The 17,823-nt window shown below is 34.5% G+C and overlaps 1 protein-coding gene across 6 annotated transcripts in view; it reads left to right on the forward strand.

Annotated features, from left to right (window-relative positions):
* LOC128213579 (putative ferric-chelate reductase 1) overlaps positions 1–15,488 on the forward strand; it is a 30,126-nt gene extending 14,638 nt beyond the window's left edge. For all 6 annotated transcript variants that reach the window (XM_052919447.1, XM_052919448.1, XM_052919449.1 and 3 more), the window contains exons 3-16: positions 379–539; positions 951–1,042; positions 2,923–3,025; positions 6,749–6,961; positions 7,288–7,392; positions 7,703–7,862; positions 8,209–8,331; positions 8,718–8,833; positions 9,592–9,678; positions 9,956–10,024; positions 10,421–10,520; positions 10,980–11,126; positions 11,341–11,411; positions 12,082–15,488. In XM_052919447.1, coding sequence (XP_052775407.1) covers positions 379–539; positions 951–1,042; positions 2,923–3,025; positions 6,749–6,961; positions 7,288–7,392; positions 7,703–7,862; positions 8,209–8,331; positions 8,718–8,833; positions 9,592–9,678; positions 9,956–10,024; positions 10,421–10,520; positions 10,980–11,126; positions 11,341–11,411; positions 12,082–12,174 — 1,640 coding nt within the window. In that variant the 3' untranslated portion in view covers positions 12,175–15,488. The remainder of the gene's footprint in view (positions 1–378; positions 540–950; positions 1,043–2,922; positions 3,026–6,748; positions 6,962–7,287; positions 7,393–7,702; positions 7,863–8,208; positions 8,332–8,717; positions 8,834–9,591; positions 9,679–9,955; positions 10,025–10,420; positions 10,521–10,979; positions 11,127–11,340; positions 11,412–12,081) is intronic.
* The last annotated feature ends 2,335 nt before the right edge of the window (positions 15,489–17,823 follow it).

Consider the following 17,823-nt stretch of genomic DNA (forward strand, 5'->3'; position numbering starts at 1 on the left):
TTGATTTCAGATTGATCAGGTCTTTTGGGGGCAATAGAATTTCAGGAAAACGTTAAACACTTATATAATATATTGAGATATTTCAGCTATTTGCATTGATATTATTTTAAAGTTATTAATTTATACTTTTAATTTTTAATAAAACTTAATATTGGATTACTTTCATCTCTTTAGAAATGCAAAACATTGACTAAATCTATGTTTGATATACAGTCGAATCCCGCTGGCTCGAACTTGCTTGGCTCGAATTCCTCGTTGGCTCGAACTGTATGTAAAGGACGATTTCTGAATGCTGAAGGAAAAAAATCGTATAGTTGTTTATAATACGTGTTTTATATTTTATTTCAGTAACTGTCACTTTCAACCTTTTCATTTCAGTAAATTTAACTGCTGACTTTGTAAAAAGAGGGTTTAGGTCATTTATGATCCAAGCCCGTAGAATAGACCAATCCAGTAACACGATAGAGCCCATCGGAAGGTTTGAAGCCCTTGAGCCTAACCCAGTGTTAGCTGTAGAAGACTGCCCGGGAAAATATGGGGTATGTACGTCACCCGCTGATGTTGTTGTTTTTTCCGTTCTGTAATTATACAAACATTTAAATGTTGAACTTTTTCATAATCATGTTATATGAAGTTTCATCCTTCTTGCTTACATAGTTATGCCCATTGAACGACTATGAGAACGGCAAAGAATTTGCATGCTTTTGCTGTGCTCTTGTAATGTTATTGTAAAACTTATGTTATAATTGTAAAACTAACATTTACTGATATACAAGTATTACATAATTTCTGGCATAATTAATTCTCCATAAAAACTCAGAAATGCACAATATGCAAACAGTGCATTTATTTTGTAGATGATGCAGACACTTTTATAGCACAGCCAGAATTTTATGAACTATATTTCAACTGGTTGGTATTATCTGACACAAAAATTCTTGTGTTTTCAGGCAGCCTTTGTTAGCTCAGATTTTTCAGAGAAGACAAATGTGCGTTTAGTGTGGAAACCTCCTACGACATTCCAAGGACACATTGAATTCAGGTATTAAAGAAATAGATAGTAGTAAATAATAACTGTCACACTTTCGTGATTTTATTATCTTTATACCTCTCCTGCAGAGCAGATTAATGGTTAGATAGTAACAGATAATAACAGGCTATGATGCATTTTTTGCTGATATATACACGCTGATTACTGCTTTAAAAAAGCCTTTTTCAATTGAATGTCTTTATTTCAGGCAAATTATACTGGATTTCATTATAACAAGATCATTTTCTAGATTTTGTCTTGAAGGAGTCTTCATAATTATACTTAGCAAAAAAAGTCTTGTGACACATTATATAACTGAAGCAAGTAAAGATTTTCAAGTCCGATTTTTTCTTGTACTATGTCATATAGAAGGAGTCTCTTACATGGAGCTAACTACTCTGCTACAATTTTTTTTTTTTTATAAATGACATATAATTTTCTATTTTAAACACATATGGGTAAGACATGAAAAGCAATTGAGACACAAATTAGCCCTTTCTTTGTTAATTTGTCAAACAAAGTCCAATTGAAAGTACACGTTAATCAAACTAATGACAACAATATGATCACCTTGATTGTTTGACAACAATAACACAGTGTAAAGCATGATGGGGCACAATGCTTTGCATTCATGATGTTGGTGTATGATGTAAAAGTGCATCAACGTCTGTTAGAATTTTGTAAGTTGAGAAATGTAGCCTAACAAAATATGGTTATAACAAAACTCATGGTTATAAATAAAATCTGGGTAAATAGCCATGTTCATCCATATTTTAATTATGTGAATATAAATGGTCATCAGTCAATCAATCGAATCCTGAAACGACAAAGAGCCAGTGACTGTGTTACTTCTGACAATAGTTGATCCTTGTAAATAATGTATCGGTGGGCTAGCTGAAGCATATGTTCTTAGTGGCACTGACTAACAGGTAGTGGTCTGATGGAAGATATATAAGCCCCTTTCAAAGCTGTCCTATTTATTTTATTTTTATACCAAGAAATTGGGGCTTGATTTAGTAGTTTCATTGCATTATCACTGAACAAACATTGTGTAAATCTACTAAATCATACATATGTCATGCAATGGACCAATGGCATATTTCATATTTGATGGATTGGTTTAGTTTGTAAATGATCAAATCTATATCAAATAAAACATATGGAAATTAAGTTAATTTTGTGGCTTTTGACGCTAGACCCTAGCTACCCATATCAAATATGTGTTTGATGCTGTAAAGGATATTTAAAGACTATTTCATCTACATATTACAATAAGTAAGAGTTTCTATTTTCCAAAAATGTATAAAACTGATCATTTCTTGTGCCCTGACATTTTTTGCCAAGTTTACATAAAAAAAATCTCTATTCTTTGTCAGAAACCGCATGAATCATGGAATTGGTGACATGCCACAAAATTGGAAATGTTAAAATGCTTTATTCTTCAATTTTGATTGAAACACAAATTGGCGTACACAAAGTTTAATTTGTACAAGTATTCAGACTTTATAATGGATACATTGTGTAGTTTTTTGTCCACTTAAGTTAAAAAGTTGAATAAGCATATATTTTTTTAAGATAGTTGCTCTTTGTTTTTAAACATGTGTATTTGGTTGTGAAGCTATTTTATAAGGTCAGGTGCCATTAGCTTGATTGGATCAAATAATTCTCTGTTTTGCCATTTTTCAACACAAAAAAGCACAGTTTATCAACATAAATGAACGAATGTCCATTTCCTAAATGCCTCCAAAATTAGACTCAGTAAAAGACTAAAGCCAACAATCAAGTTCATTATAGTTGATATGTTCATGTAAGCCATTTTGCATCTCTTTGTCTGTCGTCCGTGCCTCCATCGGTTTTGTACATGAACCAAGTATTCTCATTTTCTCCCTCAGGGCTACCTTTGTTCAAGATGAAAACACGTTTTGGGTAAAGGAGAAGTCAGCACCACTCTATGACCCCCAGGACATCACTCCTCCTACACCCCTCCAAAAATATGTGAGTATATCACTTAAGCATGGGTGAAAGTTTTCCGGACTGCTCCTGAAGTTTTGGATTTTCGATGTCCTCAGGGATCACGAGATTTCAGAGGGGGTAGGGGGTATAGGCCTACCTCAACCCTGACTTCGACTTTCAAATTGTTGAAACGAAAACGAAAGTAAATTCCAGTGACTCGATCTGTTTTGCGATTTATTTTTAGTAATGATTCGTCATTGCAAGGTGCTCGCTTAAGGGTTTTACGAAGATAGCCCGGAGCGCGTTCGGCTACGGCCGTAAATAGACTAGATGGGTTCGACCGTTTCCGCCAATAAGTTCCGAACGGGAAAGCCAATCGCTCCAAAACGGGAATGCTCGTGATCATCAAGACATTGCAGACGCTTTTTAAACGCCTAGGTAGCGGTGAATTACGATATAATACGACAATTCTGATTGGCCCGCTGTACGCTGTAGTCCAATAAAATAGCTGGTCTTTTGGCTGTTAGGTAGTGATGGGCCGATGATCGATTATAATCGAAAATTGATCGGAAAGCTTCAAAATCGGCGATAATCGATTGTAAATTATCATAATCGATTATCGCGGAACATCATACAAATTTATCAAGGGAGGTTACTCAGTATTCATTTACGATTTTTTTTATCTTGCCGACATTTCCGCTCATTTTTCTTTGGGTACAATTCGTAAGAATGGCAGACGACAATGACGATATGCTGTACAATTATCCGGGTGGGAAAGCAAAATCTAAAGTCTGGCTCTTTTTTGCATTTAGAAAAATCAAACCAGGACCTCCAACCAAAGAAAACCTTGACACAAGCAAGGCGTATTGTTGCCTTTGCAAAAAGGCTTACGCAAAATAGGTATACAGTAACTAGATCGGAGGTGATGAGCAAGAAGAGATGTAGAATGAACCCATATCTCATTGACCAGACAATATTTCTAAACAAACATTTACTGGTAGATTCATACTGGTGACTTTGAAATTTCTGATGTATACATTTCAGTTTAATGTTTTTTTCTTTTTAACTTAAAAATATAAAAAAAATATGTTTTATGTTTGTTAGTTTCCTGAAAAATGAATACGTAAGTTCTATTGTTTGGTTTATATATTCAATTCAGCTTACATAGACGAAGTGATACCCATTACCTTCAAGTATATCACTAGCAACCACTGCTCTATAATATCCGATTATAGCCGATGTCTAATCGGTTGATGGTCTCCGATTGTAACCGATTATCGATTGTAAAACTCAACCGATTGCCCATCACTACTGTTAGGTGATTCTTTCAAAAAACAATAATATTTTTGTGATAAAGGATCGTCACAGTGTGTTTTTTTCTGAATGAAATTGTTGAACAAAGTGCTAGACCTTGTGAAATTAAATTAAAATAGGTTACTAATCTTCCTACTCTTAACCTATGATCAATGGTGATATCATGCATTTTTTGCATGTGCATAATATATTATGTTGATATCAATTACATGGACAAAAGAATAAAAATGTTGCTAAATTTTGAAGGTTATGTTTCATTCTAAATCTTCATCAAAGAGTATGTTTAGGGTATATCCATGAACAAGAGCTGTTTACAGAAAATTATGCATTTTCTGCATGATGATAAGTCAGTTTCTTTGGCAATCATATAATCCTGGAAAAGCGCTGTACAAGCACTCAAAACCACTAATTCCCAGGAGTTTCCGGGGGGCTTCGCCCCCCCCCCCCCCCCCCTGTTCCCCTACCAGGGCTTTGCCCTGGACCCACCGGGGGCCCAGCTGCCCCTAGCTAAATTTTCAGGATTCTCAAGATTTCCAACTTTTAACCTAAGCTATCACTCCTCCTACACCCGTCCAAAAATATGTGAGTTTATCACTTAAGCTATCACTCCTCCTACACCTGTCCAAAATGTGTTGTGAACACTAGATAATTTACCTCTCTAAAACTGTATGGTACTGTATGTATGATAATTGAAGCGGAGTTGTGAACACAGTTCACTAGATAGTTTACCTCTCTAAAACTGTATGTTACTGTATGTGAGATAATTGAAGTACAGTTGTGAACACTAGATAATTTACTTCTCTAAAACTGTATGGTACTGTATGTGAGATAATTGAAGTAGAGTTGTGAACACTAGATAATTTACTTCTCTAAAACTGTATGGTACTGTATGTATGATTAATTGAAGAGCAATTTTGAACACTAGATAGTTTACCTCTCTGAAACTGTGTGGTAATGTATGTGAGATAATTGAAGTGGAGTGGTGAACACTAGAAAATTTACCTCTCTAAAACTGTATGGTAATGTATGTGAGGTAATTGAAGTGGAGTTGTGAACACTAGATAATTTACCTCTCTAAAACTGTATGGTACTGTATGTGTGATAATTGAAGTACAGTTGTGAACACTAGATAATTTACCTCTCTAAAACTGTATGGTACTGTATGTGAGATAATTGAAGTACAGTTGTGAACATTAGATAATTTACTTCTCTAAAACTGTATGGTACTGTATGTATGATTAATTGAAGAGCAGTTGTGAACACTAGATAGTTTACCTCTCTAAAACTGTATGTTACTGTATGTGAGATAATTGAAGTACAGTGGTGAACACTAGATAATTTACCTCTCTAAAACTGTATGGTAATGTATGTGAGATAATTGAAGTGGAGTTGTGAACACTAGATAATTTACCTCTCTAAAACTGTATGGTAATGTATGTGAGATAATTGACGTACAGTTGTGAACACTAGATAATTTACCTCTCTAAAACTGTATGGTACTGTATGTGAGATAATTGAAGTGGAGTTGTGATCACTGGTTTCACGTTTGTCTTCCTTTCTAAAACTGTGTGTTACTGTATGTGAGATAATTGAAGTGGAGTGGTGAACACTGGTTTCATGTATGTCTTCCTCCTTAGAACTGTACCTCAAGTCTACCTCAATAAACTGTATGGTACTGTATGTTAGATAGTGGACCCTTCAGTAAGTTTGTTAGAAACACAAGGGGGAGGCTTGCTCCTGATAGTAAGAGGTAAACACTTTCATTTAGTTGGGGTAGATGAAGAGGTGACTGCCTATCAAGAAATTGTTGATTGAGCCCTATAAACTCCAATAAATAAGAAATAATGATCTGTATGCTATTAAGTTCCACAAAAACTGTTGAGTTAAAGATGTCTGCAGGTAACTTATAGGAACATCCTCTTCCAATCTTAGTTGTTGCTTGTTTCTTTAGAGTAAAGTTGCCTGTCAAAATGATGATAAAAATTAATAGGTCAGAAGGGTAGTAGCTTTCAGAATGGAGAAGGCTCATGTTACTTAAGTTGAAGTTTGATACTTCCAGTCCATGTGCATAGATCTTAATAAAAAATGTACTTAGATAACATGTGGCAATGAATAGGTGATTTTCATTAATAACATGATTTGGAACTGAATATCAGATTTGGTGTCTGACAGTGTAGCTCCAATCTTTGTCTTAGGTTTACAGGATGTTCCATTTAGGTTACATAGTTATTGATAATTGTCCAGTAAGTATGCATATCACTACCATTAGTGAATTGTGTCCCCTGAGAAGATCAGACTAATTTTCTGACATTACTTCAGACTAGATATCTTTTATTTCCTTGATTTCTGAAGAAGAGACGTGAGTGGAGACTTTGTAGGCTGTATTTTGAGCAGACAGGAACTTAAATATTTCTTACCCAATCATGCTGAAAAATTGTTGATTTTTTTTAGATCCCTGCCCCTATTGCTGGTATCGATGTGAGTGACTGTGGGACTCGAAAGGGATGCTACCGTATCCCTGGTGATTGCCGCGAGGTCGAGTGTGAGTACATCGCCACATGGAAACGCCTCAGTGATCGAACCATGCAGTTTGAGCTCAGCGCTATGACTGATGGTTTTAACGACAGATTCTTTGCCTTGGCTCTCTCTGAGGATATCTATTGTGTGAGATTTTTATCAACTAGTAGAAATTTACCTTATATTCTATTATAAATATATCAATTATAAATGTCATCAAAAGAATACATGCAATGTGCAATTTGCACTCATCTTGTTTGTTTCTGTCTCATGTACACTCATACTGAAAGTGAAAACTCTTTAATCAGCTACATAATTAACTGTCTCATAAAACTGTTTGTATATTGCCTAAGGAAACATTTAAATGTTCAAGCATATCTGGAATGATTCCCACAGGTTGTTAACATGAAAAACAATGCTAAGAAATGTTACCTGAAAAACAATGCTAAGAAATGTTACCTTTCTGTTACCAGGGCGATGACCTTGTGTTTGAGTGTGTACACAACAGCTCCAGTGGCAAGGTTTCTGTCTACCAGTCCAAAAACCTTCCCGAAAACAGGAATGATAGACTTAACAATGTAAGAAAGAGGGTATCAACTCACTTTTGAAGATCTATATTGTATTTTTATTAAAATACACATGATAAAGGGTGCACTTTCTGAAAGCCCCAAGACACATTGTACGGTTTTAAAAAATATTTTGAAGCCTCAATGTGATTTCTGTTTAATTTGGCTCCATAGGTAAGTTTTTTCCATGATATAATTTCACATAGTCTAAGTATTTGTTTTCTCATTCTCAAGATATTCAAACACCAACTCTGATTTGTCTGTACAGTATTATTTACTTCACAGAAAATTACATTTTAAGTTTTCACTTTCATGATATTAGCCAACGGCAGGGATAATCACCCAGGAAGGGTCGTACAATGATGGTCGCCTGCGATGTCGTTTTGTGCGGGAAATCAATCCTAACAATGAGGAACTCAATGATTGGGGACTTTTGTCACGGCCCTTCCATCTCCTTATGGGACGAGGTTATTCCTCATTGGGTATGTAGTACATAGTTTATGAAAGCATCTCACTGTACAAGTACCACCTTTTGTAGCTTCAGAAGTTTTGAAGTAAAGTTTGTTTAAGACCTTATATAAAGTATGATAAATTGGAAATTGTAAGTAAAAAAGTGGTTTCAATGAAAATGTCTTTCATATTTACTTATTAACAATAAAAATAATTCCACGTTCTTAGATATCCTAAAATCTTTTTGCTGTCAGCAGGCTATTTTAGACAGTTTTTGTAAATGACATTCTGACTGGTTTGTATTGGCCATATCAATAGATATAACAGCACATAGTTTAATTCTACAAAGTTGGCATAGCATTTGCTGTTCCATTCCAGGGAACCTGTTAACACACGGCATAAATGTGGGTCATCTGCCTGTATCTTCACCGAACGAGGTCTCGCTGGATGTTGGGGCGGACATCTCGGGCAGGGCACGATTCCACCTCGTCAAAGCTCATGGTATGTAAAAGATGACATTATTTTGTCAAAAATTATTTCGATATCTGTTTAATTGATGATTGTGATATAAGTCTCATACAGTTTTAATCATTTGAGTGTCACCCAGCATACCAGTAATTAAAGGCTCAATGAATCTAAACTTGACTGAACTGATTATTCAACTAAATGAAAAATTATAAAGTAATGCCATGAAACTACATGTTGTGTGTATACACACACACACATATATATATATATATATATATGTGGTTCATTTTGAGTATGACATGACTGATAATAATTCCAGCTTGTCTGATGCTGACTGCATGAGACTTACATTCCCAAGTTACAAAGTAATAAGTTTCAATGATACATGATATTGAGCATATGACTGGTTACAATTTCAGCTTGCCTGATGTTTATTGCGTGGATTTTCTTTGCCCCTATCGGCCTGATCTGGATGAAGTACTACACGACCATGTGGCCTAATAGCAGGTTCCTTGGACAGAAATACTGGCTTGTGGTACATTTTTGGCTCACTTTAGCGTGTCTGTTTTTAAGGCAAATGTCAAGGTCACGTTATAACATTAGTGTGATTGTTTGCAGCAGCAACTTGCACACATTTTTATGTGAGACATTAATTGAAAACTTTGTTTTTTAAATATGAAACATTGCATACATGTACACTTTGAATAAAGATAGACTGGAACAAGTCCTATTAATCATGGCAAAATATTTGTGAAGTTATTTCCCTTGATTAACTGAAAAAACAAACATATGCTGGCTGTACATTTGTGTTTTTATTTGGGTAGGAAAATGTTGATTTAAATTCAAATGACACAATAGCATTTATTTTATAACAAGGATTGAGGTCAGAAACCATGAAAAGCTAAGAGAATTATAATAATGGTCAATTTAACCAAATTACTAGGTCAATGACCAATTTGATCTTGCAAAAAGCAAGTCAAATGAATTGGTAGTTTGTTTGAGCTCTCAGCTTCATTGCAATGGATTATTTTTATATTTGTATGTATTTTATGTGTTGTAGTTATAACTTAATGTGTCCATAACAAACATAACATAAAAATTTATACACATTTAAATGGGGAAATTTGATCGTAAATGCACAACATGCTTGATTTAACTGTTCTTGCCTGTCAAAATGAACTTGATTCATGGGAAATGCTGGAATAAAATTAAAGCCTGATCACCATACTATTGTTGTAACTTACACTGTAAACAATCTGTTCCTTGTGTGTGCAATATGTTTGCTGTTTTCAGACGCACTTCAACTGCACGGTATGGGTGGTGATTCTGGTTGTCATCGCTGTTATCCTGATCTTCATTGAGGCAGGAGGATGGAGTGAGGTAGGGGGAATTTTACTTCAAAAACTACACTATCATGTATTTTATATACGGTTAGGAAGTACTTGTAAACATTGTTTTGAAATAATTTGCAGAGATCTATAATTAAATCACACCTGTAGTAAAATCTAAGATCACTTTCAGGTGATGAGATTTTTAGCATAACTAGTTTTTAGTCTATGAGTATATTACTGTCATACACTGTCAATGTTAATGTTATCTTGTTGAATACATATTTGTGGCAAATGATTATTTTAAGAATTATTTAATATTTTTTCAGTTTCCTGAGCTGCCAGCAAAGGCGCATCCAATCCTAGGAATAATAGTTTTCATCTGTATTCTGGTTATTGTAAGTGTGACGCATGATTGTATGACTCATGCTGTGGTTTGAATTTATTTATGATTATGATACAAATAAATGCAACAATATCGTAATAATGGGTGTTAGCACAGTGTTTTAAGCTCATATTGTCTTATGCTTTCGGGGAAAGAGAAGTACCCCCTTTTTCTGGACAAGTAGTCTTCAAGCAAAACTCACATGCGCCTAGACTGAGAAACAAACCTTGGCCACTGATTATCCTTCATTACATTAAACACTCTTTCATATATTCTGTTTTAGGTATTTTGTGAAAAACTTGTGGATTAGGCTGTTTCGCTAAAAAAAAACATATTAATTGATTTGAAACTAAAGTTTTAATGGCTCAAAATCTCACTCACTTGACTGGATTTAATATATATTTTTCAGCCGATCCTGTTCTTGATCAGATGCCCAGAGGACCATGCATGTCGGCCAGTTGGCAACTGGTTCTACTGGCTCTTCTGGACCATTGCTTTCTGCCTTGCCGGTAAGATGACAACTTCTAATTGTTGAAAATTGTATTAAAAGTTTGTCTGTGAGAAAAGTAGTACTGTTCTGCACATGATTTGCTTCACAATGTAAGGTAGACAATGTAACGTTGCAAAGATATGGAAGTGACATGATTGCCTCCCTTGTTTTAACTGTATACACATTGTATTAGATATTCATTATAATCCTATTTTAGAGTTATATTTGTTACTGCTTTCATGAATCCTTTGACGTTCTTGTTATCTCTGTCAGTTTTATTTGATAAAATGGAATATAGTACATTAAATATGTTGCAATGAAATTGCAATGAAACTAACCCTTCTTTTTCCACCTTTTGGTGTCCACAAAAATTTTGAGCTCTGCAAGGCAATGATTGCATCCATGCATCATTTGCATCTTAATGGCTAGCTTTCTTTTAAGCTTTTAACCGTTGTAAACCAAATATTTCTCTGTCTAGTTGTGAACATCTTCATTGGGATGGAGTTTGGCAAGGCGATGGTGCCCTGGTGGCTGACATGGATCGTCTGTATCTTCTTCCTCTTCAACTTCGTCTGTGAGATCATCCTGGAAGTCCATCAGTGCTGCACGCACAAAAAAAACAAGGGTATGGCCTCATCTGTGTTTAGTTTTGCCTTTAGGAGAGAGGGAAGAGTGCTTATATTGCTTTGTTATTTTATATATATAGTGTACATCACGGGTGATATATAATCATAATCAAATCCTTGCATATTAAATGCATTCTATTGTATGAAGATATCAACCATGACAGTTTGGTAATTGAAGACAGTTTGTACATGATTCCTAACTGTGTGTTACAGAGCGTAGGAAGAAGTGGGAGCTACAGAAGAAGGAGAACCCGAACATCCACATTCCCGAACCATGGCCAGCTGTACGTACATGGGGTTTTGTTTATTCTAGTTTAGCTTAGGATGATCCTGAATGGCCATATGCTGATATAGATCTGACTCTAATTATAACTGGGTAAAACCCTGTACTTACCACTTTTATGAAAGGCTGTAAAGGGGGAGGGGCCTTGCTTTGGATGTAACCAACCGCCTGATAGATGACCTTGAGAGTTGGACAGGTACCACGCTGTTTCAGGTTGTTATGTGGGGTTTCCTTAAATCATCAATTTGTTTTAGGTTTTACTAAGACAATTTTTCTAAAAATAATCTAGAGTTCTTAATGATTCAAAAGGTGATACTATTTAGGTTCAAAGGACTTCTTGCGTTGGTACCTTTTATAAGAACTATTTGTTGTATTGCATGGTATAGTTGATAGTTATTTTCTTATAAAATTAATCATTGTTATAACATGTTTTAAAACTTAAACTTGTGTGAAGCTTGAATTCTCTTCAAGCTTCCTACCAGATGTAATTAGGAAAAAAACAACATTCATAGCATCAGCAGCATATAATGCATATGATTACATTTTATAAATAAACGTTCTACAGCACTGGCTGAGCTGATAAAGCAGGATAATGCTTTATGAAAACAGTAATGGCTATAAGAATGATACTGTTCAAAGCAATTTTCAAGTAGATTTATTGTATATTTCAGGGTCGGAACTTCAAGAGGAATGTACTGTACACCCATTTCATAGTTTGCCTGATTGTAGTCCTAATAGCAGTGATCACCGTCGCTGTCTCCTAAACCATGAACCAGTCCAACGCAAGTGTGCCAGTCTGAGATTATCTGTCACCATAGTAACCAGAGCAGATAGCAACCTTCACTCACATGACCTAACAGGAAATGTTAGGTTGAAAACAATGATTTCCATAATTTATGTACATAAAAACTCTTAAGAAATGGTTGAATGTTACTTGGACATAAATGTATCTAAACTTTTCACAAAGTGATCAAGTATTTTATATAAATTTCTTTCCAGTAGTAATAGCATGTTATGCAGGTGATAAACTATGAATCAGGGTCAAGGACATATGTAGAAGGTTGTATCAATCTAATAGAGTAGAAAGTACAATCAAAGGCAATGAAAGAAAGTGTCATAATGTTGAATTACAGTTTTTAATCAGATAAGTCTGTGGGTGGACTTCGTTCATACAAAATTAGTGTAAGCTGGCTTGCGCAGAATGCACCAGTCCAGAAATTGAGGTAGGCTGTGTAATACAGAAATGACAATGGTTCAGCCGATATTGGGATCATACCTGGTCTAAGCTGGTCAGCGTAGAGAGAGAAGTCCGGTCACTTTAAGGGATGGCGTCAGTATTTTGCTTACAGCTTGTATTTGTGTGATGAAGAACTCTCATGGATCTTCATGCTGCTGCCTGATGCTACATAGTTCTAATGTATGTTCTTCATGCAATTAAGAGTCACAATGCTTCATTACCAGAAACTTTCAAATGTAATAAAAAATGGGGAAATGCTTTGTAAGAATGACTAGCTTATAATTTGATATGGCTCAAATTTCAAGTATATATTTAATATTTAATTGCATGCTGCTTCATTTAGGAATATTATATTTTAAAACATAGAAGCTGTTTAGTTTGATTGTTAGTTATAATTGACATTGTAAATGTTATTGTTTTGTACAAATGGTGCTAATTTATATATATTATGCATTTGTTGTTATTTGACATTTTACATGTTTTGTACCATGATGTTTTTTGTACCAATACATAGAAGTGCATTTTTCATGACTTGATGAACAAAAAGATCTCGTTTTAATTGTCAAAAAAGGAGAAACTCACCTCTAGTTGTTTGATCTGTTATTGTTGAAGTCCAATATTTTAAAGGTTTATGCTTGATGTACAAATTTTGAATCTCACTAATAATATAGCTATAAAGAATTATCTGGAAAGAAATGCTTTTATTTTATTAACTGTTAAGATTACGGTTTTATAGGAATTTTGCCATATGTATTATATTTGAATCCATTGCTTGTTTGAAAGTGTAGGAATAAATGTTGATTATTTTTTTCAAGCTGAAATGTATTCATCAGTGCCATCAAAGTGGTTTAGAAAATTATGGTTTATTTATGGTCTAAGGCCTGAAATAAAAGCCAATTCTAAGTAAATTTAATCAACCATGTAATGAAAATATACCTACAAGAATAGCTAAAACATTCTAGAATCCTGTTATAGTTCTGTGTATATTATGCATGGTAATGAATGTAATATCCTTTATGGTTTGTTGTATGAAATCAGTGAGCTTTCTATCTGAAATGTTCATGATGTGTGGTTTGAAGTTTATGTAAATGTTCATGCTTATCTATGCTTTTCAAGTCATTGTAAGGGACACTAAATGCCAATAAATCATTTGGCATTTAGGGTAGTTTTCTGTCCTAAAATGTTGCATGTTAATCTGTGCTGATTGTGTGCAGAACTTAAAATCATGTTGAAATGTCAAAATAATTCAACAAGATCTTTTTCCTTGAACAAATTGATAAATCTAATTTCCTCATAATACTTTAATAACACGTGTTAGTGAAAATATATCAATGAAGTTTATTACTACAAGTGATAAATAGTACAGAGATCTGACAAGAGTAAGGCAAGTGAAATGTGTAGAAATGAGTTGTAAAGACAGTCACTATTGTTTAGATATGATCTGGTCACAGAGATTTATTTGCACACGAGTCTCACATGCATATTTTAGGCAGTGCTAGGCTCGGTTATAGGGTTAATCATTGTAAATATGTTGATTATTTTTAAATTTTATCACCATGAACTGTATGAACCATGCTGAAAGAGAGTTCTATCATGTCTTTGATATCACATCTCTGTCTTGCCATTCTTAATGACATCAATGACTGCAGTTTCAAAAGTCTTAGTACCTACTAAAAAATCTGTTTCAGTTCAGTCTTGCTTGAAACAGATATTCATTGGTCAGTTATAAATACTTTGAGCTTATAATATTTTGCAATAATGCTTAATTTTCATTTTAACTTTAAAAAACCAGTGATGAGACTAACCAGTTCATTTATTCAGCTTAATAATTGCAATCTCTTTCCGAACGCCATGTTTTAAATGATCATCTCTGTTACATGTACTTGTTGACATTTATTGTTTCACTGACCCTTCGCTTTTATGTTTTAACCTTTGCTTTTAGTGTTATGCATTTTGCAGCAATTTTATTCTTGATCTTGCACTTGTAAATATATATTTTTAGGCTCTAAATCAAAAAGTTGTAGAGTTTCTTTAGTAGTTATTTATATTTACAGTTACCGCTTTCAGTAATTTCATAGACCTGTTTATTCTTTTGTAACAAATGTTTTATGAACCATACCTGGTTATGTTTTGTAACTTTTATTATGTATATTTAGATTGAGTGCAATATATGCTTCTATGTTTTCACTATTAATTAAAGTAATAAGTTCATAAAGTCTATGCAGTACTATACAAACAGCTTTTGTAGCATATGATTTGATTTGATAATCTTTTGTGTATATATCAAATTTAAAAGGTAAATCTTTATTTTTGAAATGCAAGTAACATAAAATGATAAAAAAGAAACAGCTACAGATACCCGTATACATTTCATTGTGTTTTACTGATAAAATTTACAAACTACAGAAGCCAATGGTATAAAACTATCTATTTCTTTGGTGTGGTCAAAGTTATCCAAGATGTTAACTGATTGGTCAATACTTATTAAATGGTAATTACCAACCAATCATATCATTGAAACGTCAAAACTAGCCTAAAAACAACATGTGGACAACTTAACCAAGTTTTAAACAATTGACTGCAGTTAAAAGAATGAAATCAACAATTGTAGCATTTATAGTTTTGTTTCTAGGACTTGTTTATTGAGTATTTAGTTTTCAGTATCCCCATACAAGTTTCCTCCTTTATTTCGATGTTGTAAAACTAAAAGTTGCAGTTACATTTGTGTTAGGACAGATTTGCGTATATGCTTAACTCATTCTGCTGTGTGTATTTATTACATTATTTAACATCATGATGTAGCGATATATCATGAAATAAATGTATTTTGGTACTCGTTTATTCCTGCGTTGTTTTAAATATTGTCCTCCAAATTATCTAGACAAGTGGTAGCAAATAAAACATTTATTCCCTGTAAAGTCGGAAGTCTCCAGTCATGGAAGAATGATGACATTCTAATAATACTATGGTGTCCTCTCCATTCCCCATGATTCTGCAGATAGGCTCTAAAAGTTGGCGAGTAGTCTAAATGGTGCGTTTTAGTGTTATGTATGCATAATTTCTCAACCATATTGACCAAGTGAAGATTTTTTAAAGGGGTTGAAAGGTGCCCCAATTGCCAACCCACCCACCCGGATCTGCGAGAATTATACCTTGACATACAGCATTCTTTGGCATATTAAAATATTAGTAAGCACACCTGACCAACAATTGGCAAAAACCAGATCAATTCTTGTGTCTTAGGTTCAAGCCCAGGAGGAAATGACTTACTACAATAGTATGATAGAAATAATGTACAGCGGCATACCTACATCTATAGCCAACTACCTATTACTAGAATAACCATGTGCCTTGACAAAATGGTTACACGAGAAACAAATAAATAAGAAGCACACATGCCAACACAGACTGACAACTTGTCAATGCGTAATACATTTGTCTGCTGACGAACTGGTTGGCTATGATACTAGCCACCTGCAGCAGTAAATTATATAAACGTGGATAAGTGTCTGCCAGATCACTACAAATTTTAAAACAGCAACTTAAACCACTCGCCTGTTGGAAAAACGCTAATATAGGATTATTGAAAAGCACTCAATTGTAACATGCGATTCCATTGTAAGAAGAGTTGTCTCCCCTGCCTCATGCATATTACGGAAGAAAGTACCGTGGGTGCCATGAATTTGTTAAGAACCCCTTTTCGCCCGGAAATGGAAGGGTTTTCTTCAATACATTGAAACAAATGTGTATTTCGAATGAAACTCAACAGGGAACACGTTAGGCCTCTGAACTAAAAATCAGTGTGTTAAAATGTTTCATACATGCTTATTTTAAGAATGAATTCGAGTGCCAAAGATACTCACTAAATTCCCCTTAAATGACAGTGTACTGTACCAATAATTCGCCCACCTTAAAAAAATGCAATTATTTAAAAAAAATCTGAAAAAAAATTGTTCCTGATCGACCTCAAAATTTGTACCAAAGGCCCATTCATTTCTATTTACTATAAAATAAACATGCTAATTGTTTAAACAGATATTTTCGGGGTGAAATATTTTCCACTTTTGTTGAGTGGTTGAGTGATAAAAATCGAAATCCAGCGAAGGCAGAAATATGGTGCAACCTATGGCAATTTCAATATTGCTTATAAATTGCTCATTTTCAATGAAAAACATTAGTTTTTCTAATTTTAAAGCTCCATTTGAAAAATCATTTGTACGAAAAAACGTTCATAACGGAATTGAAAAACACGGATTTTACAGGGTGGGCGACTAATTGGTATGGGAAAAAGTAGCGTGCTAGCACATCTTTGTAAATTGTATGGAAAGCCATATGTATATGTATGGCATGTACCTGCATATGTACGACCGAAGGGAAGGCAATAAACCAGCACTTGTGCAAATGATCTATGCATTTTCTTCACAAAGTTAGTCCTGCCACAGATATCCATTGGGCCCCATTTAGACATCGCGTTTTTGACTGTTTTCTGTCTGAGGCTGGCCTGGCGTCCAGTTTTTGGTAGCCGCTGGACACCTGGTCCAGGTACCAGCGCCAGGCACCCACTACCTCATCATAGCCCCAATGCAGAATAAATTGTTGCGTTCTGAATGATAGGAAGTGCATCACTTACTTATCTTTCGTTTATTAGTATTGTAAAACAGAGTTTGGGTACAAAATGCAACCGTTCTATATGAACTTTCTTGGATCAATTTTGCGTAACTGCGTCCATGCATCGCTATTTTGCGTTCTGAACGAATCTTTACCACAAAAAGCCTGCAACAGTTTATACGACATGAATATAAAAATCAATTATTAAAAGAAAATGTTTTGAAACAAATCAACACAATTAATCATCTGCATACTTAATACTTAACTCATAACTGTATACTGTGTTTATAGGTAAGAGAAGGAAATGTATGTTCTCATTATGTGATTATGATTCTGTGTTTTAATTCGATGTTATAGGCAGTTCGTATATTTTTATCAGATAGGCATGAGCTGTCCCTTTTTCAGAGGCAATAACTAATCCTAATTATCATATAAACTGTGTTTGAAATCCCACAAGAGTCATGACTTCATTAACCTTTATATATGTCTTTTTTCAGTGACGCCGCATATACCCCGTCCCCTCCCTCAGTGACGCCGAACATACCCCCTCAGTGACACCGCACATACC

The sequence above is a fragment of the Mya arenaria genome, chromosome 13, assembly GCF_026914265.1.
Source record: "Mya arenaria isolate MELC-2E11 chromosome 13, ASM2691426v1".
Classification (NCBI taxonomy): Eukaryota; Metazoa; Mollusca; class Bivalvia; order Myida; family Myidae; genus Mya; species Mya arenaria.